The following is a 24,938-nucleotide window of genomic DNA, read 5'->3' on the forward strand; positions in this document are numbered from 1 at the left end:
AAGAAGAAGAAGCAGAGCAGTCAAAACAATAAGGAATAGACCTATTTTACTTTTCTAAGAAAAAAAACTGCCTATAACATATACATATGTCGTGGTGTATATTCATAAGATAATTATTTACATTTAATTTTGATGATTTGATTTTTCAGAGCATGGAAAGACTGAGGGCCGCTGAAATGTTAGTATTTGGTGTTAAACTTGTGAGGTGCGGATCTGATGAGCGCTGAGGCTCAGCTGGGAAGCCACCCATGCGCTGACGTCACGGGGCTCTGACAAGCTGGTGGTGCCGGAAGAAAAGATGGCGGATCATGAGGAGCAGCTATCCGACGAGGAAAAGGTAATATTCTGATAAAACGCAATTTAATGCTCCCAGAGAAAACGCTTGGGTTATAGGTTTGACTTTCTTGGCAACTTTTTGTGCGAACTGTGGCGTCGGTCGGCGTGATGGAATTTGGAGAAAAAGCCCGGGCCGCAACGGAGCCGCCGCCGCTGCTGCTTCTGCTTTATTATTTTTAGCTCAACTTCCGCTCGTTTGCGAATCTCTAACGGGGGGCTCCTTGTACGGTCCTGACTCAAAATAGGACACGTCAACATATTAGAAATTCACCTGAGTGAACCCCCCACTCGGTTTTCGCTCGGTGGGCTCGTCCTAAGCCCCCCGGCTCTCTGGTTACTGGTGTTATGGAAGTTTTCAGACCTCAAACATTGCTAGCTTCGTCCGGGCATTTAGCCTAGCTGCGCCCTGCTAACACAGAGCCAGACTTCCTAACAGTAACACGCCCTGCGCTGTTTGACGCCGGGCTGTTTTATGAATAAATCCCAAGTGATGCACCGTCCGCTTGTTTAGTTTACAGCTAAATGTTTGTAGAATTATATGAAGGCCGTTAGATGTGGTGTGTAGACATCATTGGAAACTCCAGAAAGCAGCTCCGTTAAAAAGAAAAAAAGTAAAACAGAACCACTCGGAACGCAGTCATATATTCATATGCTGTTGTTTGATTTCTTACAACTGTGCTTAAAAGTTGGTGTAAGAAGTTGGACCTTATGTAGTCTCTGTGGTTTTTGTCAAACATTTCGCAGTGCATGATGATGCAACATGTCTCATCAGTCCCAAAGCCATCATTCAAGACATCTTGTGATGTGTTTAGATACATCTGTAATTTTTGGTCATCAGCAACCTTTTTGTGCTTGGATAAACAAGCTTTCACAGTACAGAATAGTGAACTGTTTGCCTTAAGCACCTACTAGATCAGGGGTGGGCACTCCTGGTCCTCGAGGGCCGGTGTCCTGCAACTTTTAGATGCATCTCTACTTCAACACACCTGAGTCAAATAATGAGGTCGTTAACAGGACTCTGGAGAACTTGACTGCACTTAGGAGGAGATTCAGCTGTTGGATTCAGGTGTGTTGGACCAGGGAGACATCTAAGAGTTGCAGGACACCGGCCCTCGAGGACCAGGAGTGCCCACCCCTGTACTAGATGAATTGGTTGCAGTGTTATCTTTTCTGCTGTCTCTGGTTTTGTTTTCACTTATTTGTCTTTACAGAAGCTCAGTTATTTTACACTTGCAGTACCAGACTTGTCAGTTGAAACACTAGCTGGGTTTCCATTACAAATGTATAAAACTTTGTCAATATTCCACCAATGTAAAAAAAAAAAAAAAAAACAATTTTGCAATTGCAGTGTTTCTACTAAATAAGAAACACAAATAAATCACACATGAACAAGATTGACGCGGTAAGTCATTAAAAAACATGACGTGTCATTATCCTTCTACTACTTCCTGTTGTCTTCTTCTTTGTGGTTTGCACCAGTGGCAACATCTGGTTGTTGATCATGTGACTTGTTTTATGCGAAAGAAAAGTGTTTGGATTGCATTTTGCAAAATCAACCAAAAAAACCCCCACCTCATCTTAGCACCAAAACTTATCAAAACTGAGTTTTTTTGAGATTGTCATGTTTCCATTAAGCTAATTTATTTTTGAAACGTCAAATTGTGCAATTGTATAGTTGATGGAAACGCAGTTACTGAAGATGCTTGTATAGTAATTTACATCTTACATATGTATTTCTGCAGAATTAAATCTAAAATTACTAGCTGAATTACTCTGATCCACTTTGCGACTTTAATACAAGTTTAGTTTTATTTAACCTTCTTTTATATTAGTTTAATATTTTGTTGAGCAAAGCATCTCATCGGTGGTTCACTGCTTCATCCTCGTCTCACAGGATATAGTTGTTAATGGTGGGGTTTTTAAAAATGTATTAAACCTCACCAACAATCTGTTTAGGAGTGTACCACCAGCAATTGTTTTGTTAGGGTTTAGAATCCTTAGTGTAGAACCTTTACTAGTTAATATGATGTAGTTTTTGTGGCAAACAGTTTATTTCCTCTGAATTCCTTTGGTGTGTCCAGTTTTTATATGGCCATCTGCTTCCTGCAGTTTGCATCGTCCAGCATTCGTTGATTGGATCTGTGAGGTTGACACGGTTTCACCTGGAAGCTACCACTGACATTCAGTAACTGCTGGTCTGTCACAAACTGCTCCATTTCCTGAAACAAAGGAAAATCTTATTTCAGTGGGAATCCAGTGTCTTAGATTTGGTTTTATTTTGTTCAATGTGTCTTTTGGAGGTTAATTCCGGTTTACTTGATGGCAACTTTTCTTTTGTTTTATTATGGCCAGTAATTTGGAGGTTTTCTATGGGATGTTGTGGAAATAGAATATCTGCTTTTTATTGTTCCTATTTAAACTCTGAAGGAACAACCTGAAAGCCTGTTCAGAACATGGGAACATCTCTGCTGCTAATTCTCATGAAAGGTTCTAAAAAGCTTTGAGTCATTTGAGTAGCAACCCCATCGGCTTCCTGACTGCAGTAAAGAAACCACACCGTGGTACAGGAAGCTGCTGTTACTCAATCTGCTTTGTTCCTGTTCCCCCACTGGCTCTTTAAGGCAGGTATCAGAAATTATACAATTATTATAGTTTACTTGTTAAGTGATTATTCTCTGAGAGACTTAATCAGATTTATGACAAACTTTACAGATCTTGAAACTGAACGGGACATAGATTTAGCCTGTAAAGACATTTTATTTTCGCTTAGAATCAGACCTTCATAAGTGTTTAAATTTGAGAAAGAATTGCCATAGGTTATATTTAGCTTTTTTGAGTTCTGTAGAGACTCATTCATGCCGGAAGACTTTAGATTTTTTTTCATACATGGCAGAAGAAATCCCTAGTGAGCCTCCAGATCAAGCCCACTCTACGTAGCTCCTCAGAGATAAATGAGGAAGCTGAATGAATTGCTTTCAGTGACGTGCTACTAATGATTAAACGAGGGAGTTAAATATACCTTTTATGGTTTTATAAATCAGTGATTGATAAAAACCATATTGGTAATAGGGAAACAATTGGTTTGTTCACACTTCTTGTAATTGCCATGGTTAGTGAAGCAGGAAAGAACAATTGGGGCTCTGATGTTTTCAAGCCTTTATTTCTGTTTATTAGGATGAAAACACAACATTTAGGATTAGAATATTACAGTAGGCCAATAAAAACATTTGTACTACAAAACTAGCTAGTTTTTAATCTGTTACATAAGCCTTATTGGAACATGCATACCAATTTATTGAATGACTGTAAATAAAATAAACCATTTTTGATTTATTAATTGGCCTGTCACAGTGACACATTTTGTTAGAAAATAATTTGTCTCAGAAATGACTGCGATAAACAATCGTATTGTCATTTTGAGACTATTTTCAACTAATGTAGCAAGAACAGTGGCATATTAATACAAGCACACCCTCTAAAAATTTGAACTACTTTCATTTCTAAAGAATATTTAAGACTGGAACTGCAAAACACTTTAAATATCCAAAACAAAACGATAATTAAAATGGATTAGTTTCTGGAACCAAAATAGCGTTTCAAAAATGATTCATCATTCATCGTAGACATGGAAGAAGACTGGCAAAGTTTGACTGGGTGTCAAATGTTTTTCATTTTTCCAGTGCTGTCTTAATGCATACATATTTATTTATACTATACTTAGAGACATTTAAATAAAAATAAGAAGGGAATCAAATGCGTAGTCCACTTTATATACAAATGTTTTACTCATTTTTTCTTATCAGGCTAAATAAGAAAGATGTATTGGGAATGAAATAATTTATATTTCGTAAAGCAGAGAGGCATAAATAGAATAAAATGAAGCTGTTTTTATTACTAGTTCCACTTAAACATCTGACCAGAGGAAATGGTTTTTAACTTTCAGTGTAAAAGCACTGGTTGCGTGGGACTTTATGTAATTGTAACTTAATGTGTCTGTATTTTTATTTCAATGTAATTAGATACATTACATTGAAATGTATCTAATTAACACAATGATTAATCGAATCATTGTGTCTTATAAAGCACTTTAAGATAATAAATACCTTAACCTGGCTTTGTATGTATAAGCAGAATAAAACGATCTCGTATTATTTACCTGCCAGTAGTGTTGCACGCATCCCAGTAAAAAAACTATTTTATTCTGTGTCATTAATTCACAGAACAAATCCCAGCAGCTTTAGTTGCCGACTACTCGCATTTCTTTTGTAAGTTCACACCATCTTTGCAAGGCTGCTGGCCTGTGCACTCGCTCGTTTAGCACAGTAGATGCATGTAGGCCTGTCGCAATAAACGATAAATCAATTAATCGTACCAGGTCATTTTAATTATTGACTTTATCGTCTCTTCCGGCCTTTTTCTCTTTCTGTTGATGACACTGAATGAAAAAGGCTCAACTCCGGTGCTCTCCACTGACCTGTTGTTTCCACATAAAATCTCCAATGTCCGCTGGACTTTGGATTGCCGGGTGCGCTGTCAGCTGTTTGGGATTCGGAATCCGAGCTTTCTGATTGGCTACCTGTCACATTCAACAGGCTGCGTTAACGCTCCCAGTCTGGGAAAACCCTGATTTAGATCAGAGCGGCAACGACGATCTACCATAACACACCACACACTACAGGATGATCGTTACGAAATCGCAAAGCGACAATCTTAGAACGACCAACGTTCTAAGATTGTTGTGAGGGGAAAATGTACCTGTGAACTATACATTTTCACACTACTACCAACATGTAGTGTGAACTATTGCATCAAGTAGTCGAATGTGCCGATCTTCTCTATTTAAATCTAATGATTACTGAAGGGCAACATAATATACAGGCTAAATAATCTGTACTCTTTTGGTTGAATGCAGTATTTATTTCCACTTTGGCGTTTTTATGCAAGTACAAGTACGTTTTTGTTAATGGAGACTGAGAATCCATTTTATTTTTAGAAGAAGAAGAAGAAGAATTACTTTATTCATCCCAGCAGGGAAATTATTTCGCAGTTACAGCAAGAATTTTTTATACACAGATTAACACACACACAACGGGAGCTGCGTCTGCAGGCAGCCAGCTGAGCCGGCGCCATTTTTGAAGGAGGACATGCGGCAAAGGTAGTCGGGACTGGGAGTCGAACCCGCGACGCCCGCGGGTCTAAGGCCTCCACATGTGGGGCGTGCTAACCCCCTGCGCCACCATAGCACGCCCCAAGATGTTGGGGCGTGCTGTGAGAGTTTGAGCGTCAAAAAGATGACTGAGATCAATCTGTTCTCTTTCTAAATGCACACAGCAGCATGAGGTTCTTTACCTTTTGGTTGTTTTGTTTATTTTATCAGTTCCAGTGTTAAATGTTCTTTTGACAATAAAGTGTATCTATCTTTGGCAGGAAATCACATGCATTATTACTTCATTTCCATTAAATCAGTGTAAAAAGGTCTTCAAACAATATTATCTTTTATCGCAATTATTTTTTGAGACAATTAATCGCTCAGCAAAATTTGTTATGGTGACAGGCCTAGATGCATGCCTTCCAATTTATGATGCACTAAAGTTTCAATAAAAGGAACCATTGATCACCTTTATTGGTCCCTAAGCAGGCTTCCAGAACTGGGACAGAGATGTCCCTGAATGATGCTGCTCAGTTTAAAGTCTAAAGAGCAACATGGCTGACGTCTTTGAGAGTTTGAGGATCAAAAAGATGACTGAGATCAATCTGTTCTCTTTCTAAATGCACACAGCAGCATGAGGTTCTTGCAGCTGGAGGCCATATCTGGTGGCTTCCGCCTGAAACTGAAGAATGCAGCAACAGAGGAGAGCTGTCTGCACCTGCCTGCAACTGAACTGCTCTGCTGTTGCATATTTTGCAAGATTTTGAGTTTTGCCTTCCTATGTTCACTGTTAAAAACAAAAATCCTAGTTGCTTTTTTAGTTTGTTTTGTTTTCTTTTTAAAGAATGCTCTTGACTTTAAAAGATAGGGAAGAGATTACAAGATCATGGATTTAAAGCTACCTTTATCAAGTAACCCATAATCTTTTACTCTTATATGGGTGGTGTTTGTTTCATTTAATTGTTAAATTAGAACAAAGTCAACACAAGAATTTTCTAGTCCTTAGAAAGTCTGAATGAGACGATGGTACCTCATTGAACACCTGAAAATAGTGTCAGTCATGCTCGTGTACTGGGACCAGTACCAGTATTTAATTCTTGAATCAAATGCATCACTGTGGTGCACAACAGTTATAATAATATCAAAGTGTTGGTGTAAAAAAATTATCACACCAACACGATTTTTAAATCACTAAAATTGATTTTAAAATAAAATACTTTTACTGGTAGAAAAAGCCTTGAAAGTAAAATTTGTCACTTTTTTTCTTTGTCTCAGAGTAGCAGCAGGCCTCCTTTCAATGTACAGCTGTTATCAAAGAGCAGTTGTTCCTGTTTTTTAGAAATCTTTTGCAATAAAAACTTTAATTTATTTATTTTTGGTGTTATTGCTTGAGTGTGGTTTCACATCAGTTGGGATTAAGCAAAGTTCCTCCCTACAGGAATTGTTGGGACAATGGGGGGTCTCTGCAGTGGCTTTCACAGGGAACAGTTGTTGGGTAATGTGAGCAGAAATATACAGTGAACACATGGAGAACAGGGACCAGCTGGTGTCTAGGCTCAGAGAGCTCAAAGACACAAGAATCCCACGCTGCGGGGGTTCCTTATTTCCCACATTGTGTGTGTGTCAGAACTATTGTTGAAGCAGCAGCCACACACCATGATTTTCCCCCAAAAACATCAAACGGCTTGATGTGTTTTAGGTTATCTGTGGTCGGGGAGAAAAAAATTGGAGGTCACACTAAATGACCTCAAATTCATGACCAGAGATTCTATAGCATGACAACCAAAGATCAGACAGCATGGACTCAACTTGAGGTGATAATCAGGGTTGAAACGTTGACTGTTCCCATTTTTCGTTTCAGATAAGTGGGTAGGACATATTCTAGTGGCTCAGCAATTGAAGTTTTCTGACCAATCACCAATCTTTAAAAAGCCTGGCCTGCTGATTCTAATTTTGGCTAATACCGATTTAAAAAAAATTGAATTTTTTGTCTGTCAAATAGCTAAAGCCCTGCACACATGGAAGCAAGCACAGTATGTTTTTGTAAACTCTTAAGAACAAATGTGGGTCCACCTGACAGGATTCCGCAGCACAGAAAATGATGTAGTAGGTATGCCGGCCCAATCGGGGGCGCTGTAGCGCTGCCAGAGAACACCAAAATCAACAAACAGTAGTTTTGCCAGATTTTGCATGTTTCTACACAACTGGTACACTTAGTTTATTTTTAAATACATAGAATCTGTTAACTTTGGCTAATAAAGTCACTGGACACAGAAACAGTGTGACTTTAAGATTTAAAGTGACAAGGCGCCACGGACAAACAAAAACCCTGTCGAACGATGCCATGTTTATTTGAAACCGGCATTCTGGAACCCGATTTCAAAAACAATTGCTTCTGGTTTTCCCAAGACGCCGAATCTGCATGGACACAGCCTAAACCACAACAAGCTTTTGCGGATCCATCTGGAATTGTCTTTGTAGATTTGGCCTAGATGTAGCAACAAAAATGCTAAGACAGCAGACCACGGCTGAATTTTCAGACCTTTGCAGTGGATAAGACCGATTTCAGATGCAAGTGTTGACCGATCGCCTACAGTTGAAGAAATTGGGGCTGATTTATTGGTGGCCCCCTATTGGCTTACGGGTGAGTTCAGAGGTGAAAGAACTTCCTTCTAGCCTGATATTGTCTTAGAACAGATTTTATTTTATCTTTTGCTACAGAAGCTTTTCTGTTGGCTGGAAAAACCAACAGAAAAGGTTTCATCTGAATTCCCTCCCTGCTGACACATTGTTGAACCTGGTTGCAGCCTCTCTGCAGGCTTCTCCAGCCCTGCTTACACATGAAACTGTTTCAGCCTGTGAAACTCTACTTTTCACTGTTTATCTAAGGGTAAAGACCTATTGTAGTTGATAAAACTACCTCATTCCTTAGCTCTCCTTCAGTATCAGCTTCTGTGCAGCATCTTTATACAAATAAACTTGTTCAAAACACTTTCACATTTCTCCACATCCTAAAATTTGAATTCTTATTAAATTCTCCCCATCAGAACCAGATGGAGTCTAACGCAGTGTGCATGTCTTTAGCAGACTTGCATGTTTTTCAGATGAAAGTCTGCTTCACACAGCAACTCAAAGGCAGTCGCTCCTGTTTAAGTTGAACAAATGGTGATTAGCTAATCCTCACAGCATGGAACACAGTGTTGCCGTCACCTAATGTTTGTATTGTTCTTGTCCATACGAAGATGTGAAAGGCGTCTCATGTAGCGCTACGTTTTTGAGGACTTTACGGAGTTGAGGACAAATCTGAAACACTTGAAGCCTGTTTAAGAACTTTAACGGCATGAGATGAGCCAGTGATTGAACTGCAGCACGCCTGTTGATAGCGTTTCAAAGATGTCGTCCAAACACTTTAAATGATGCTCAGTGATTTTCAGAGTAACCCTGGGGCTCTTTCTGCCAGCAGCAGAGAGAAAGAGAACACTCTGTAAGTGTATTTTACCATCTTAAAACTGAGACAAAAATTTTTGACGTGAATATTTAAAACTGTCTTTACAATCATACATCAACAATTAGCATACTTGACATTACAACTTCATCGCTCTCTGGGTGTATTCCCTAAAAAAATCAATCCTAACCCTTATCTTAACTCTGAGGAATCCAAAAGCCTGCCAACATGCTACATAATGGATCAGAAAGATTAAATTGAGCAACTTATACACTAGACTACTTTACTCACTGAAAGTCTTGCTCTGTCTTTGCTTTAAACACCAGACATGTCTCAAAAATATCAGAAAGCATTTTACTTCAGATGGCTTTTTACATCCTCTGGTTTTTTAACACTTCAATCATACTGTAAATTCAAACATTGCATCGCCTTCACTCAAAAACAACACACACCAAAGAGTGTTATCAGAGAAGCCTGGTAGAGTTTAGCATAATGTACTGGTGGGAGTCGTCAAATTTTTTGATGACTTGTAAATATTTGCATTTTAACAAGTACGACATGCAAATCAACAAAACGAGCAACATTTTCAATTCAATAACACTTTTTGCTGCTAAATTATTGAATAAATCGACATATTTGCTCAACAACAAAGATATTTGTTTTTAATCTGTTATTAAACTATCACTTTGGTGCAAAGTGCTATTATATCTATTCAGCTTTCAGGTGTATCAGGGACACCTGATCATTCATGGAACTTCTTTGAACAAAAACTTTAGAAATGTGAGTTGTTGATGCTGACGTTAGCGTTTTGGGATATCTGTGCTACTGCTACATGTTATCTTTGAGATGCTATTTTAGGCTTGAATAGCTTCACTGATAGGCTAACTCCTTTTAGCAGAACTTGAACACAATAGTCTTTTCCAGCATCCCATTAGTTTGTTTTTCAAAGCAGAAATTAACCCCCAGTGGGCCAAGAAAAGCGGCTTTCTCGTCCGCTGTTGTATCCAGATGTCGCTTGTGCGTAGGCCTGTCGCGATAAACGATAAATCGATTAATCGTACGATAAATTAAAACTATCGACGTCATTTCAATTATCGGCATTATCGTCTCTTCCGGCCTTTTTCTCTTTCTGTTGATGACACCGAATGAAAAAAGGCTCAACTCCGGTGCTCTCCACTGACCCTCCCTTCCTCATTTCCTTGGTGTAAAGCCCAGCGCACACTACACGATCTTAGAGCTGTCGGCCGATTGTCGGCCCATTTTTAAAACCTGACAGACCACACATTAGCCGACAGAAATCCTAGGTATAACTGTTCAATCGGGTTCGTTCCTGCCGTGTGGTGTCCAACAATGGGCACAAAATAATGGCTGCAAGTCCAGTGAACTAATTTTAAAACCAGGCATTAATCAATGCTTTACTACAATCTACCTGCAATGCATGTGGCTAGTGTCAGCGTAAAGTCCTGACTGAATGAAAATTATTAGAACCTATTTACGTCACGTTAACGAAGAACAGCTGAAAAGTTATCAGCTTTATCAACTGCGGTAGCAATTTCGCTCCAACTCCTCCTCTTGTCATTTCTATATTCTTTGCATGTTGAATAAACATTAATGTTGTTTCCAGTCCGCTGGACTTCGTGTTGTGTCGTGTCAGCTGTTTGGGATTCCCCGACGTAATTTCCCCTCAGAAAACACTGAGGAGAATCCAGGCTTTCTGATTGGCTACCTGTCACATTCAACAGGCTGAGTTAAGATCCCAGTCGGGGAAAACCCCTGATTTTGACCGGAGCGGCAACGACGATCTACCGTAACACACCACACAATCTTAGAAAGACCAACGTTTTAAGATTGTTGTAAGGGGAAAATAGGAGCAAAAAATCATGTAGTGTGAATTATTGCACCAGGTAGTCGATGTGCCCATTTTCTCTATTTAAATCTAATTATTACTGAAGGGCAACATAATATACAGACTTCATAATCTGCAGTCTTTTGGTTGAATGCAGTATTTATTTCCAATTTGGCTTTATGTTGTTTAGTTTTTATCAAGTACATTTTTTGTTATGGAGACTGAGAATCCATTTTGTTTTTGGTTGTTTTGTTTATTTTGTTCATCAGTTCCAGTGTTAAATATTCTTTTGAAAATAAAGTGTATCTATCTTTGGCAGGAAATCACATGCATTATTACGTCATTTCCATTAAATCAGTGTAAAAAGGTCTTCAGACAATATTATCGTTTATCGCAATAATTTTTTGAGACAATCGCTCAGCAAAATTTGCTATCGTGACAGGCCTACTTGTGCGTCAGATTTATGGGCATACTAGAAATGTGTGAGTACAAAGGTTCCATCCAGAATCTTTGCATGTTTAAAAAAGTGTTAATTTTACGTATTAAAATCTAGATTAAAACAGTTTAATCTAGTTCAGTTTGTGAAACTTTACACAATCAAAATTAGGTCAATGTTATAGTTCCCATAGTTACTGCTTCACAGTGTTTCTCTATAAAGCCACAATTTTTATATTTATAAAGTAGCTTCCAGAAAGTATGATGCATAAAGGAATTGTTTATTCAAAACAATGGCTGAAAATTATAATTATGAAATTATGAAAAAGTTTGTTCCACTGAATCACATAACAATCTCACCACTCCTGGTTATGACTACACGTCCAGACTTTTCTAAAGAAGTTGCACTAAATGCTCCATGGAATACCACTTCTAATGATAGTTGAGCTTTTTTTAATGTTGCTGTGATCTTGTAATGATACTGTTCACTTCTATTTCCGAATATCCATGAACATTGATCCATAAATGGCAACATTCATTATTAAATGCGGTTGCATAATAAACCGGAATTGAGCATCAAGACCAGGTGTGTGAACGTAGCCTTATAAGGCCACAAAGCAAGGGGTGTATAAATGAAACAGAATTGCTGGCTTAAAAAAAATAAAATTACCACTTGGTGCATTACTATTCATCATTGTGGCAATACAAATGAGCTCCATGTAACTGTGTTAGCCTGATGTTGTGACTTCAGTTCAAAAGAGACCAACGTGCTTCTATAGTTCTATTATGATCAGTTAGATGGAAACCAGAGTGTCTGTCATTAGAAAAGGCCTCTGAGTTGCAGTGCGTTTATGCTGCCATCCAGTTAAAACGATGAAACTCTTCCTGTGGGATCATCATCCCAAACACACACATTCAGTTTCCCACCATCTTTCTCCAGATCAGACACGCCTCTTATTGTAAAGTTAAGTTGTTCATTGATTGAACCTTGACTATTTTACAAGGGATAGCTCTAATAAAAGCTAAGTTTGAATTTGATCCTAACACACACACACACACACACACCAGATGTGTACTTTCCTTAGTGCCTTCATTTCTGTTAGCATCGTTCATTAGCGAGAATCAATCTGAAGTTCTGAGAGGGTACCACAGCACTTGTATATACACACACTGCTAGTAATGGCCCCTGGGACAAACAAACTTACTCACTCTAAAGCACACAGTCTCAACCACACACACATGTATAAACACCTTCTCTAGCAAACTAACCGGTGATACCAGAAGCGCCCCGACTGGTTCCACTGTACCCTGCCAGTGATAGACAGTGGCAGAGAGATACAGATGTAGGCTAACCTACCACTGTCCACTGTGTGCACTACCAGCCTCAGCACATTTTCATTTCCTTATATGGTTGTAAACCAAGCAGGGGAGGGAAGGGCTGCTGTCTCACTGTCAGTTGGACATGTGACCTGGAAACAGGAAGTGCTGCGCAGCAGAAGAGAAGTAAAGTAATGAGGACTGCTGGTGTAGCTGCAGGCTGACTGACGGGACGGGGTTTTACCCCTCCCTCCAAACCTGTTACACAGACACCTCACACCCTCTGTTGGCCGCAGTGTGTAGACGGAGTAAATGCACAGCTTTTTTTTTTTTTTTTTTTTTTTTTTTTGTGAATGCAGAACTTGCAGCTTCAGAAACGGAAGTTTCAGCAGAATTAATTATTTAACGCTACTTTAAAGGGGTCTGTTTTCATTTGGAAGCATTTAGTTCAACTCTTTTTAAAGCGTTTTTACAGACAGACATTTGAACGATGCGTTGAATTGAGTTTTTAATCCCAGTCAGTTTTTGAGAATTGTCAAAACCATATTCAAACTCAGAATCACCAAAAATAATTATTATTTTTTGTGAATTTTATTTTTCTTTAATAAATTAATGAAATGTCAGTATTATCTTTCCCTGTATGTTAGCTATTTTTCTTTTTTGAATTCAATAAAAAAAAAAAAAAAAATCCAATCTGTGCTTCCTCCTATTATACAAAACTAGATGAAAACTCTAAAATCATTCTGAGGCAAACTATATCCTAATATTTTCATTTGTGTGTTTATTATTTTAAAAGAAGGTAATACATTTAAGCATAGATCTCTCTTTGGTTTCATCAGCCTATTCACATTTTCAACTTTCTGCAATTTTACACACACACTTTTCAGGTTCCTAACACTGCAAAACATTGATATGACTCCCAGAGACTTTTCTGTTAGCCGTACCAAAGTACATAACTTGTGAATAAATTTCATGTTTTGTCACTTTATATCTTCACACTTTAATGCACTTTATTGGGATTTGATGTGTTGGACCAATGAAAAGTAACACATTTATGAGACATGGAAGGTAATGATATTTGAAAGACATCTTGAACACCCTGATACCCCACTTTACTCTGATATCCCTAAATTAATTGCATTACAACTAATTATCTTTAGAAGTCATTGGATTTGTAATTAGATCCAAGCTATTTATAGTATAATCTCAGAACTCTATATCACTTTTCTTCCACTTTGCACTGGTTGGGATTTAAGTTCAATAAAACACTTTGAATTTAATGGTAGTAATATAACTTGATGTGAAAAGGGTCAGGGTGTATTTGCACTTTTGCAAGGTGTTCTATATATGTATTTAATCAGAAACACTTTCCTGATTTTTTTTTTTCGTTTTATGAAGGCATTCTAATAGATTCCGTATAATCCATTGCATACAGAATAGCAGAATAAAAGAACTAAAGAACAGATTGTTATCAGAGTGAGTTCTGTCAGTGATTTCTGATCTGTACTCATGTTTTGTTGTTTTGCTTGCAGGTACGCATAGCAGCTAACTTTGTCATCCATGCCCCGCCAGGAGAGTTCAACGAAGTATTCAATGGTGAGTTCTCCGATTCTTTTTCATTTAACAGTAACAAATAAATTGATCTCCACAATTTAACTTTCAAAGTTATTTTGATTCTTAAGGTGTTTGCCTGATTTATGTTAAGTTTACACAACTTTTTAAATAGGCATTATTATATAAAAGCAACTTTTTTGAGATTTACATTAAATTACAATGTTATTTCCTCATCAAAATCATACCTTTAATGTTGGTTTGATTCTTTCATGCAGAGAGAAATCCTTAAATCTCCCATGGCAACCATTCAGCTGTGATTGAACATAGCTCCACCTTTGAGCTAATCCTTAGAGCTGCAGTCTCACAGAGAACCCCTCACCCGCGACTTCCCCATAGACTAGCCAGCAGCAATTAGCAAACACCTGTTGGTACTGCAAGTCTGCAGAGCTCATTATAGGAGCTGCTTCACCTTTGTAACTCTGGTAAAAATGTTGTTAAAGGATTAATAGTGGAACAAAGTTGTGATGACTTCCTGAAGGCAGAGTTACAGAATAAGCAGGAGTTTTTAAAGAGATAGAGGCCCAATTTCAAGGCGTTAGATTACTAAGTCAAATTTCTTTTAAGTCATATTTGACATATACAGCATTTTTATAACTGAAGGCAACATAGCTACTAGAAATGTGCCTAGAAAACACATACTGCCCCTTCAACAATTCATCACATAATTTAAATATTACCATGTTGCAGAAGAAAACAGCTTTCATGTTGCAATTCCAGAATCCCATGTCCTGCTCAAATGTATACATTTACTTATAAAACATCCCCGTACCTCATTTCTTTTTCCATTCCTGAGGTTTCAGTCTGAGGCAGTTTAAAAGCTGTGGGCTGCAGAAGTCCTTTGTTCCTATCTTACTCTTCTGTTGATAGACGGCAATGACATCGCCACAGACATGTTGCTGCTAGTAAGAACGGCAAGTACACACTCGCAGTGTACTGTAAAGACTTGCTAGATTAGAAGTGTAGATTTCTTTGTATATTTGCAGTAAACACACAACCAAAACCCCCAGTTTGATATCATTTTGTGCGTCATGCACTATATCCATCAAGATCTCAGGCCCTGAGTGCTTTCAGTTAATGTAGTTGAGAAGGGGGCATGGCTTACAGCTTGCAGCAATCACTTTTTCAATGGAGTCTTAGGGCCAGGTTAAGGATTTTGTTTTATTTATTTCAGAAATAAACCCCTAATATTATGAGAAAAAAGTTGTATGACTAAGTTGTAGTTATGCAATAACAAACTCATGGTAAGAAAGCTGACTCACCGCACTGTAACCAAATCTACCTAATGGTATAAATAAAGTTGATTGGCATAATATCAGCAGAGTAAAGTTGTAATAATACCAGAATAAACTTTTTTTAAATGCAAAAAAACAAAACCAAACTGTAAAACTAATATTCTTTCATTTGTGTACAAACACAATAAAGGCACCAAAGTTTACAAATTGTGCTGTACAGAACCTGTTTTCAGTCGGGGATGCTACATAATTTTTTTAACAAGTCCAAGAGTTGTTGAATTTACATCAGAAACTGTGAAGCAGAGCTGTACCACACAGCGTTATGTTGTTTCATAGTGTGCAGAGCAGGAACCTTTCCCTCTTTAATAACCTCAACCTTTCATTTTACCTTTTGCTGTAACAGATGGCAGTATGTCAATGTTTTCCCTCTTTTTGTCCCACTGCTCCCACTGATGCAACAGAGAATGAGATGCTTCGGCCAATTGCAGCTCAGTCTCCACAACACGAGCATGTGCTTGTGACCTCTAGGGATTCTAAGTGTGTTTTGGCATCGTAAAATCCTACCCAGGATCTGTCGCCACCTCTGAGGGAACACTGGAGGACATGGGGAAGAGGGGTCTGTCTGCAGCTTATCACAGTCTGACAGACACCCGCAAGAATAGACCCCCCCATTCCTCAGCACTTTGCTCACTTTGATGTCTTAGTAATTTTCAACCCTTTTCCACTGAGCTAATTTAGCGTGTCTGCTTCCTTTCCTCTGGCATAAACCCTGTAAAGACTGATTTGGAAGTGAATTTGTGTTTGTGACATCGAGCTGCAGCCTGTTCCTTTAACTTTTTCCACTTTCTCACTTGTAATCCCTTCATTTTTCTCCCCAGATGTGCGATTGCTGCTCAACAATGACAATCTTCTCAGGGAGGGTGCAGCACAGTAAGTCTGTTTTGTTGTGCCATTTAGAGGCCTCTGAAGGTCTGTAGCCTGTTTCCATGTCACCCAGACGTTGTCAACGAAACCCGATGAGCCGACACAATGTGACCACAATTGCTGAATGTGCCGTTGGTCCTTTTTTACAAAGTGGCTCCGACCCGTGGAGAACATTCTGGCTGCCACAGAGCAGACTTGTGCCAGTAAATATCCTGTTGCTGGCTCATGGCCAATTACTGCTCAGCAGAGGGGGGCATAAGGATTACACTGTCAGAGGTGCTTTAGTTCAGAAACTTTATAGAATAGTGCTCTGATTATTTTTAAAAGAAAATACGTTAACAGATAATTAACAGTGATCCTTTTAGCCATGAATGGCTATTTTCTTCCTAATCCGTGTACATTGTCTGGATCAGCAACTAAAATATGACTTTAAACTCAGAGAATGGATCAAAACAGGGTGTAAATTGTAATAACAATAAAATTGTTTATTTTCCTCTTTTAGTGCTTTTGCACAGTACAACTTGGACCAGTTTACTCCGGTGAAAGTTGAGGGCTACGAAGAACAGGTGAGCTCCCGTTTCCCTCAACCATGAGAAAAGTGAAAGAACAGGAATTCAGTTTTAGTGTGATGATTAATTTTCTGCCTTTCTGACATTATTTAAATCAGTGTTTAAAACTGGTGATTGGCTGCTACCACCACCATTTTCACCATTTGTTTATTTTGGGACAGACAGTCTTTGAGGTTGGAGGGCCTTCCTCAGGGAGTCAGATGATTCTTAAATTCATCTGTATAAAATTAAATCCTTAAAATATCTTAAATTCATTTTAAAACTATATTGGCATATATGTTATTCATACATGATAGATTTTGTCAGATCTATTGAATCTTGTATATTGTTTTTTTATTCAAAATGTTGATTCACACTCTGACATCTTCTTTGTGTTCTGTAACTCAAGGTGATTGAGGCAACTAGTAGCCAAATTCTAATATTCTTATATACCTTTGCTAGCTTGCTGTTTTGCATGTATCATTGCATATATATTTTTTGCCAGTTGGCTAGAAGATGTTTGTGCATTTCTTTGGAGGTACAGATCTTAAATTCCCTTCATAATGGTCTTTAAAGTTGGTGAAACCTCCAGAAACCCTGTTCTTACCATCACCCTAATCTTTATCTCCCCCAACAGACTCTCTATCTGGAGTCTGTCTGTACTAAAATGTTATTAGTTCAAATCAGAACTAATCTTAGGCCGTAAACCTAAGAGTACCTCAAACCTAAAACTGCCAGATGTTTGAATCATTTTGAGCTTAACTGTAGTTAAGAAAACCTGAAGCAAATACAGTTGCTGAATCTCATATATATCAGAAGTAAAATGATTTTTAGATGAGTAACTTGTATTTTGGCCACTTTTCTCATGGACCCAGAGTTCTATTTGAGAACCTGACTACCATAAACTATCAAATAATATCACATTATTATTTAAGAAAAAAAAAAACATTTCAACCGCTTGTTGTTGTCACTTAGTTTCTGTGATGTGACAAATGAATGTGGGTGTGTGTTCTGTAATGATTGCAGCGTATTATGTAAAGATGTCATCATGTCCCTGTGTTCCTTTATCGCCGACTGAAATTCCCCTGTCAGACACCCAGCAGGCTGAGCTAAGAGTTGAGCAGGAAGGCACATGAAAAGTTCAGGCTGACGTCTATGTCTTGGTTTTTTTTTAATGGGATATATTTTTCTTTGCCTCAATAAAATTGATTAGTTTTGTTTTCTTGTTTCTCTGCCTCTTTCTTTGCCTCCACTCCACGGTTCAGGTCTTAATTACAGAGCATGGTGACCTTGGGAACGGCCGGGTCCTGGACCCAAAGAATAAGATCTCCTTCAAGTTTGACCACCTGAGGAAGGAGGCCAGTGACCCTCGCCCACATGATGTTGACGTCTCCATGGAAGGCTGGAGGAGCGCCGTGGACTCCGCCGTCAGGGCCTACGTCAAGGAGCACTACCCCAACGGAGTGTGCACCGTACGTTTCAGCCCGCTTCCTGGAGCCAGCAGCAGATATTTAGTTTTTAAAAGCTACATGGGCGTTACACTGAGTAGAGTTTTATTGCAGACATTCTTACTGCATGTTCTTTAATGAACAACATTTTAACATGTTTCTGTTTTCCCTTCAGATTTATGGAAAAACCATCGATGGGCATCAAACCATCATTGTGTGCATTGAGTGCCATCAGTTTCAACCCAAAAATTTCTGGTACATCTCAAACTGTGTAAAAGTTCAAGGGGCAGTGTTGTGTAAAATTAACATTTTTGAGCTTCACATAATGCTATGTTATTCCCTCACCAAAAACATACATAGAGTGTTGTCATGATTATTTCATGCATGTTTGAGAACTCCTTAAATCTCCTGTGTCAGCCATACAGCTAGCTGTGCAAAACGCCTGGGTGAACCTAGCACCACAGTTTCCAAGCTTCCACATGAGCAGCGCTCCACCTATGACTTCCCCACTCAGCTCCTTCAGACTAGCCAGTAGCAATTAGGGTGTAAATTGTAATAAGCTGCTTTTCTTTCTTTGGGAATGGTTTCTGGTGGAACTGTTCATCAGCTGAGCTCATGATAGGAGCTACTTCTCGGTGCAATGTTGTTAAAGGGTTAATAGAGGAGTCATGTTGTGATGACTTCCTGCAGGTGAAGTTTCAGAAGGACAGAAGTCCAATTTCAAGGCTATAATTACATGATCAAATTTCTTGTAAGTCATATTTGATATATGTGTATGGCATTTTATACTGAACTGAACTTCACATGGGTACCTAATTGTGTTATAAAATGGCACAATGTGCCTGGAAAACATGCATTACTCCCTGTTTAATTTCCGCTTTGATTGTGATGCGTTAGACCCACTGTGTTAAGCATTACACTGATGATGTTTTTTTTCAGCACATGCTGATTTTCAAGACAGCCTCAAACTCTGCATAATGTGTGTAAGATGTGTGTAAACCTTTTAAGGCTAATACAATAATTATCAGAGGACTTTGGACACTCGGCAGCAGTGCTGAGCTGTTTTTCATCGTGTTAATCTAATTGGATAAGAGCTGGCCCAATCCTCTTTGCTGCTGGGTTTTACTGAGCTTAGGTGTTGTTTGGGGTAATGATCCCACAAGTTTTGTGACTGCTACCACTGACTGTTCCCTCAGGAGAAAGGGGAGGAATTTAAATGTAAACGTATATTAATGTTGGGAAAGTTTGTATTTTGATAATGGTGGTGTCGGAAAAATCCTAAAATCTTTACACCAGAATTATGTCATGTTAAGCGCTCAGTGTTTTTAACAAATAGAGCAGATTAGTTGCATCTTTCAAGCCTCAGGAGATTCCTGAGTTGGAATGAGAGTTCCACTGTGAGTGGAAATATTACAGTATTTACACACAAATCAAACAAAAATGTATTAAATATACTTACATCAAACATACTTTTCATTTAGGCCCACATTTGTGTGTGATTTTTTTTTCTGTCCATCCTCTTCATAATGTTTTAGAAAACAGTGTCTTTAGTAAGAGGCTTTTTCAAATTTGCTGTAATACAGGCAGCTACAGATATTTTTGTTGACAGCCATTACCGCAATAACTTTATGAAAAAGTTTTTATTAATTAGTTACAATATTTGATTTCCTTTTGGGATCAATAAAGTATTTTTGAATTTAGTATTCTAATTTTAAAGAATTTCATTACATGTAAGCAAAAAAATCATCATAATTAACAGAAATAAAAGCTCTCAAACATCCATCTGTTAGTAATTGGTCTATATAATGTGTAATGGACGTAGCAATAAAGTTTCTGAGATAAATTGACTTTTCTATGATATGATGCCAATTGTGACAGTAATTAATTATATTATTATTATTATTATATTTTCGTGCAGGAATGGACGCTGGAGGTCAGAGTGGAAGTTCACCATCTCTCCCTCCACCACTCAGGTGGCAGGAATCATGAAAATCCAGGTATTTGCTTTTTTTTATTGGTGAATCTGACTTTTTCTGCATGTTCCTGACAGCAAGTTGGGCGCTGAATCAGAAACAACAGGCATCGGGCCTTTCAGCTGCTTTTCTTTCTTTGAGAAACCAGTTTCAAGCATGTTAAAAATTCTCATAACTGAAGATTATTATTTCTTCTTTCTGTTTTTTCTTTCCTCCCATTTTTTAAGATATGTGATAAAAGTAGGAAAAACTGACATAATAAGCACTGGACATAATAATATACACTTTAGCCTTAGATGGAATACCTTGTACATATCTCCAGATCTGTGTTGAATATTTATGAAGACTATAAAGGTAAACTCATTCCATCATCCATAGTGATTTAGAACGGCGGCCTACTCTCCCACTGTATGTGTATGGGTCACATTGAAGGTATTTGTATTCTGTCTAAGCACCTACAGTATTTCCATATCAGATGCTGCCTATGAATCACCTTTTGACAGTCACTGGGAGGGAGGGTTGTTCTGATGTTCGCCTAGCAACAAGCTCACTCACCTGGAGAGAATTTAAATGGAAAATAATCATCAGATTCTTCAGAAGGCCGCATGGTGTCCAAAACAAGCCTGACTGCTTCCGGTTCATACTGGAGAAGGTGTGGAAGCTGTACTGCTAATTACAGTCATACGCTGGTCGCGTCCCAAATTTAGTAAATATTGGTGTCATGTCTTTGAAAGAGTTCTTTCAACTGAATGTCCCACAAGATCTTGCATTAGCTTTAAGAACTGTAGCCAAAAAAGTAAGGAAGAGCTAAAATATTGTTTCTCTGCTTAGGTTTCAAAAGCAGAACTATTAAAAGTTCTGCTTTTAAAAGCAGCGTAATGAACAGTGTGAACAGATAATGCACTATATATATTCCATCCTCACCCCTGATGGAATATACATCGGTCCATACTGATTGAGGCTTTAGAAACCCATTTTCATCTAGTGAATAAATAATTCAATAACTTATGAGTTGGTGTCTCACTTACTGCCATCTATTCACTTTGTTTCTGTTTTTGTTTGTTTTTATTGTCTTTTAATAAATTTCTTTAGGTGACTTCCAGAAAGATGAATTGAAATTATTATTATTAGTACTGTTGTTAATGAAAAAATAAATAAAATTAGATTTAAAGTAGTGAAGAATGATGTATCGTCACCAAATTAAGATATTTTTAGCATATTTGCATCAGTCTGATAAATAAAACTGGACTAATATAAACTTCTGACATTTATTTCCATCTAATTGCCGTTTGTTTATGGAGGGGAGGGAAGGAGGTTGGCCCTGTTATAGTGATGCAACAAAGGATTGTGGGAAGTTTTAACTCAAGGAGTGAGGCAGTGGTGATGTGAGCAGGGTGGTCAAAACCATAGGGAAGTATGTGTATACTGTTTAAATATATATATGTGTGTGTGTATGTGGCCATAACAGCACTATTAAGGTCAGATATTGGACCAAATCTTCATATTGGTTCATCCACAGTTTGAGATTTCCAGGTCTAATGCTGTATGTCGTTGTTTTTTACCATATTGTTTGATTGATTCCTAGCAGCTGTTTGATCAGAGAAGAAGTCACTATTACATGTCTACCATACAAACTACCATAGAAGCTGAACTATGCCTTCAGGTCAGACACAGAGTGAATGTTCTGTTCTTTCATCTGTTCAGGTTCATTACTATGAGGATGGAAATGTTCAGCTGGTGAGCCACAAAGAGGTTCAGGAGTCCATGCCTGTTTCTGTAAGTATGACTGCAAACCTGTCTTACACTAACTTTAATGGTGTGGGGAGCTGTTGGTGAATAAGTCCAGATTTTTACAGTGATGGTTTTCTAACATGAAAACGTTTCCATGGGGATTCTTTTTTCACTTGCACAGTAGAAATGATAGCCAGTGTTCTAAACTTAACTTGTTCTAAAACAGATGATGAATGTGTTTTTGTTCTCTTAGAATGAGGCTTCAACTGCTAAGGAGTTTGTTAAGATCATGGAAGCTGCAGAGAATGACTATCAGGTATGTTAGTGGTGTGAAACTGACCTTTCACCCCTATGTGGTATTCATATTCAGAACATGTGACTGGAATGAGCTGTCCAGAAAAAAAGAAAAAAAAAAACACTTTATTGATCAGTGAATCCAACATAAGAAAAACACTCTTCAGTGTGGAATTGTCACTGCAGCAGGACAATCCAACCACAGAGCTCATAGAAAGGAAACTATTTGTAGAAACAACTGTACAATGGCAGAAATCTTTTAAGTTGTAGAGATTACAGTGTGTTATCTGTTCACACTGTTCATTACATTAAGCACAAGTGTTGTGCTAATTTTATGCAGAGCAGAAGCTTTAGATTTAAGCTCTGTTATCATGTTTTCATTTTTAAATACTCAAATTCTGTGTAACAAAACTTCTCTTTCACACACAGTGTGACGTCTCCCCCAGCATCTATACCTCCTTATGCTTCTGGACCCTTCTTGTTATTATAAAATTAATACATCACAGAAAGGCTCCTTAAGGAAGGGCCACAGTTCTAATATTTATGACCGATTTGATAATATAGTGCAGAACAAGACATAAAATATGGTGGTTCCGTTTTATTTTATTTTTTTTGCTGAAATCTTCACTAATTTAACTGTAACTTTTAGCTGTTTTGTGGAATATTGGCTTGATATTACTATATCTGTTTTTGAGAGGGTATCATTTTGAAATATCTTTCAGTAATTTTCAGAGTTTGGAGGAAAATTGAAATCAGCCAAATTCGGTGATGGCAGATCTGAACTTCACAAAATCAGCTATCATAGTTCATCTGCTTCCTAGACGTTAAACCCAGTCGTTACGGCTCAGTGCTTTGAAATGCGGTACTCTCTTCTCGATTTCATCAGAAAGAACTTTCATGTCAGGATTATGTTTGTAGGCTGAGAAAAAAAAAAAGTTGATTTAATTTTATGTTTATAAATCTGCATCGCCACGCTCCTAGAAAATACTGATTCATATTTGCTGATAATTCAGCCTTTAGGCTGGGAAAACAAACTATTTGATCTAAATTTGCCACATTGGCTCTTCTTCCTGTATAACCATTTTATATTCACTTCCTCTTCCTGTCCTATTTCAGACGGCCATTAACGAGAATTACCAGACCATGTCGGACACTACCTTCAAAGCCTTACGCCGCCAGCTTCCTGTGACACGCACCAAGATCGATTGGAACAAGATCCTGAGCTACAAGATTGGCAAGGAGATGCAAAACGCTTAAAAAGAAAAAAAAAACAGCAGAGAAGAAAACAGACAGATCCCCTTGACCCCTCACCCCCCTCCCAAACAATGTTGCATGACTGGATAGTTGTATCATCTTTGTACAAAAATGAGAGAAAACGGGGACAAAGAAGGTTTTGGTCTCACAGCCAGAAGTTGTCCCATACATGGCTACCTTTCTTTACATGCACTGTATTATTGGATCCATGATGACAAAAGTTTAGTGTATTTGGGGAAAAATGAAAACCAAAATCTAGAGGAAACATTGGAAGACATAGGAAAAAAAGAGCAAAAACTTGGATATAAGAACAAACCGCATAAAGTTTCATTACCACACGTGCAATATCTGAGTGAGGCCACACCTTTTATTTTGACCTGATGAGATACGGATTGAATTTGCAGATGTGGTTAAAAACAAATCATTTTTTGGGAGACTTTTTTTAAATTTTATTTTTTGTTTCTTTACAAAAGAGCCCAGATATTACGGCTAAAATAAATAACTCCTTTCACTTCACGGTTAATGTTCTGTGCAGTCAAGTGCATAAAGCAAAACAAAATAAATGGTTTTGTGTTCATCTTTGGCACAATCAGCCAACATTGACAGACACTCAATGTTCTTATCCCCTCATTTTGGTACTTTGCCTCACCGTCTGTCCTATATGTGAGATCTCAACTTCACAGTGCTTCTAGCCTTTTTGACTTGACATTTTCTGAACTCTCACTCCTTGCAGAGAGGTTGGGCCACTTCAACAAGCTTAATTAACAAGACATGAGTCGCTCAATAATGTGCTTAATGTCCAATTTACAATAAAATTAAAAAAGTATCACTTTCTCCTCCAGTGCTTATTTTTTATTAAAAAAAGCAGAACCTGACTGTATTATATAAATGAGGCACACTGTAATATATTCCTGTATGAAACAGCCTGTCTGTCAGTTTGGTGATTTATTTCCATGAGATTAACTGTAATTCAGTCACAATTATGTTGCATTAAATGACAAATTTTCTATTTACTGACTCACTCCTAATTTTTTAAAACATTTACTGTGTTACAGCCAAAATTCTGTCGTCGGCGTCCTTGTTTTTGACTTCACATTACTCTGCAGCGCAGCATGATTGTTAAATGTCACCCAGTTACTGTTGTAAAGAGTTAATCGAACACATGCCAGAGCTTGTTGTAGAACCACTTCATAAACTGTACAACACTACTTCAGTTCATTAAAGTTTCTAATTCAATTCAGTTTATTTCTATAGCACCAATTTTCAACCAGTGCACTTTACAAAAAGCAAGTCATTTCAATTCAGTCACCCATACATTCCAGTGAAACAGTGCAACACATTAATTATACAGATTAGATTAAAAAGTTTCTATCTAATCAAACCCAGCAGATT

General features: G+C 37.9%; 1 protein-coding gene across 1 annotated transcript; it reads left to right on the forward strand.

Moving 5' to 3' along the window:
* The first annotated feature begins 261 nt into the window (after nt 1-261).
* On the forward strand, nt 262-24,557 carry capza2 (capping actin protein of muscle Z-line alpha subunit 2). The gene is made up of 10 exons (XM_005810477.2): nt 262-337; nt 14,061-14,124; nt 16,253-16,304; nt 16,801-16,864; nt 18,112-18,318; nt 18,470-18,549; nt 20,213-20,291; nt 21,972-22,043; nt 22,252-22,314; nt 23,409-24,557. The coding sequence occupies exons 1-10, from the start codon at nt 299-301 to the stop codon at nt 23,547-23,549; spliced, it is 861 nt and encodes a 286-aa protein (XP_005810534.1). The 5' UTR covers nt 262-298; the 3' UTR covers nt 23,550-24,557.
* Nucleotides 24,558-24,938: the final 381 nt, after the last annotated feature.

The sequence above is a fragment of the Xiphophorus maculatus genome, chromosome 2 (genome assembly GCF_002775205.1).
Source record: "Xiphophorus maculatus strain JP 163 A chromosome 2, X_maculatus-5.0-male, whole genome shotgun sequence".
Classification (NCBI taxonomy): domain Eukaryota; kingdom Metazoa; phylum Chordata; class Actinopteri; order Cyprinodontiformes; family Poeciliidae; genus Xiphophorus; species Xiphophorus maculatus.

What these genes read in the sequence shown, in the direction of transcription:
- capza2 (XM_005810477.2), top strand. Translation starts at nt 299, where the DNA reads ATGGCGGATCATGAGGAGCAGCTATCCGACGAGGAAAAG. An exon ending in AGCTATCCGACGAGGAAAAG is followed by an intron (nt 338 to 14,060) that starts GTAATATTCTGA and finishes TTTTGCTTGCAG; the next exon opens with GTACGCATAGCAGCTAACTT. An exon ending in CAGGAATCATGAAAATCCAG is followed by an intron (nt 20,292 to 21,971) that starts GTATTTGCTTTT and finishes TCATCTGTTCAG; the next exon opens with GTTCATTACTATGAGGATGG.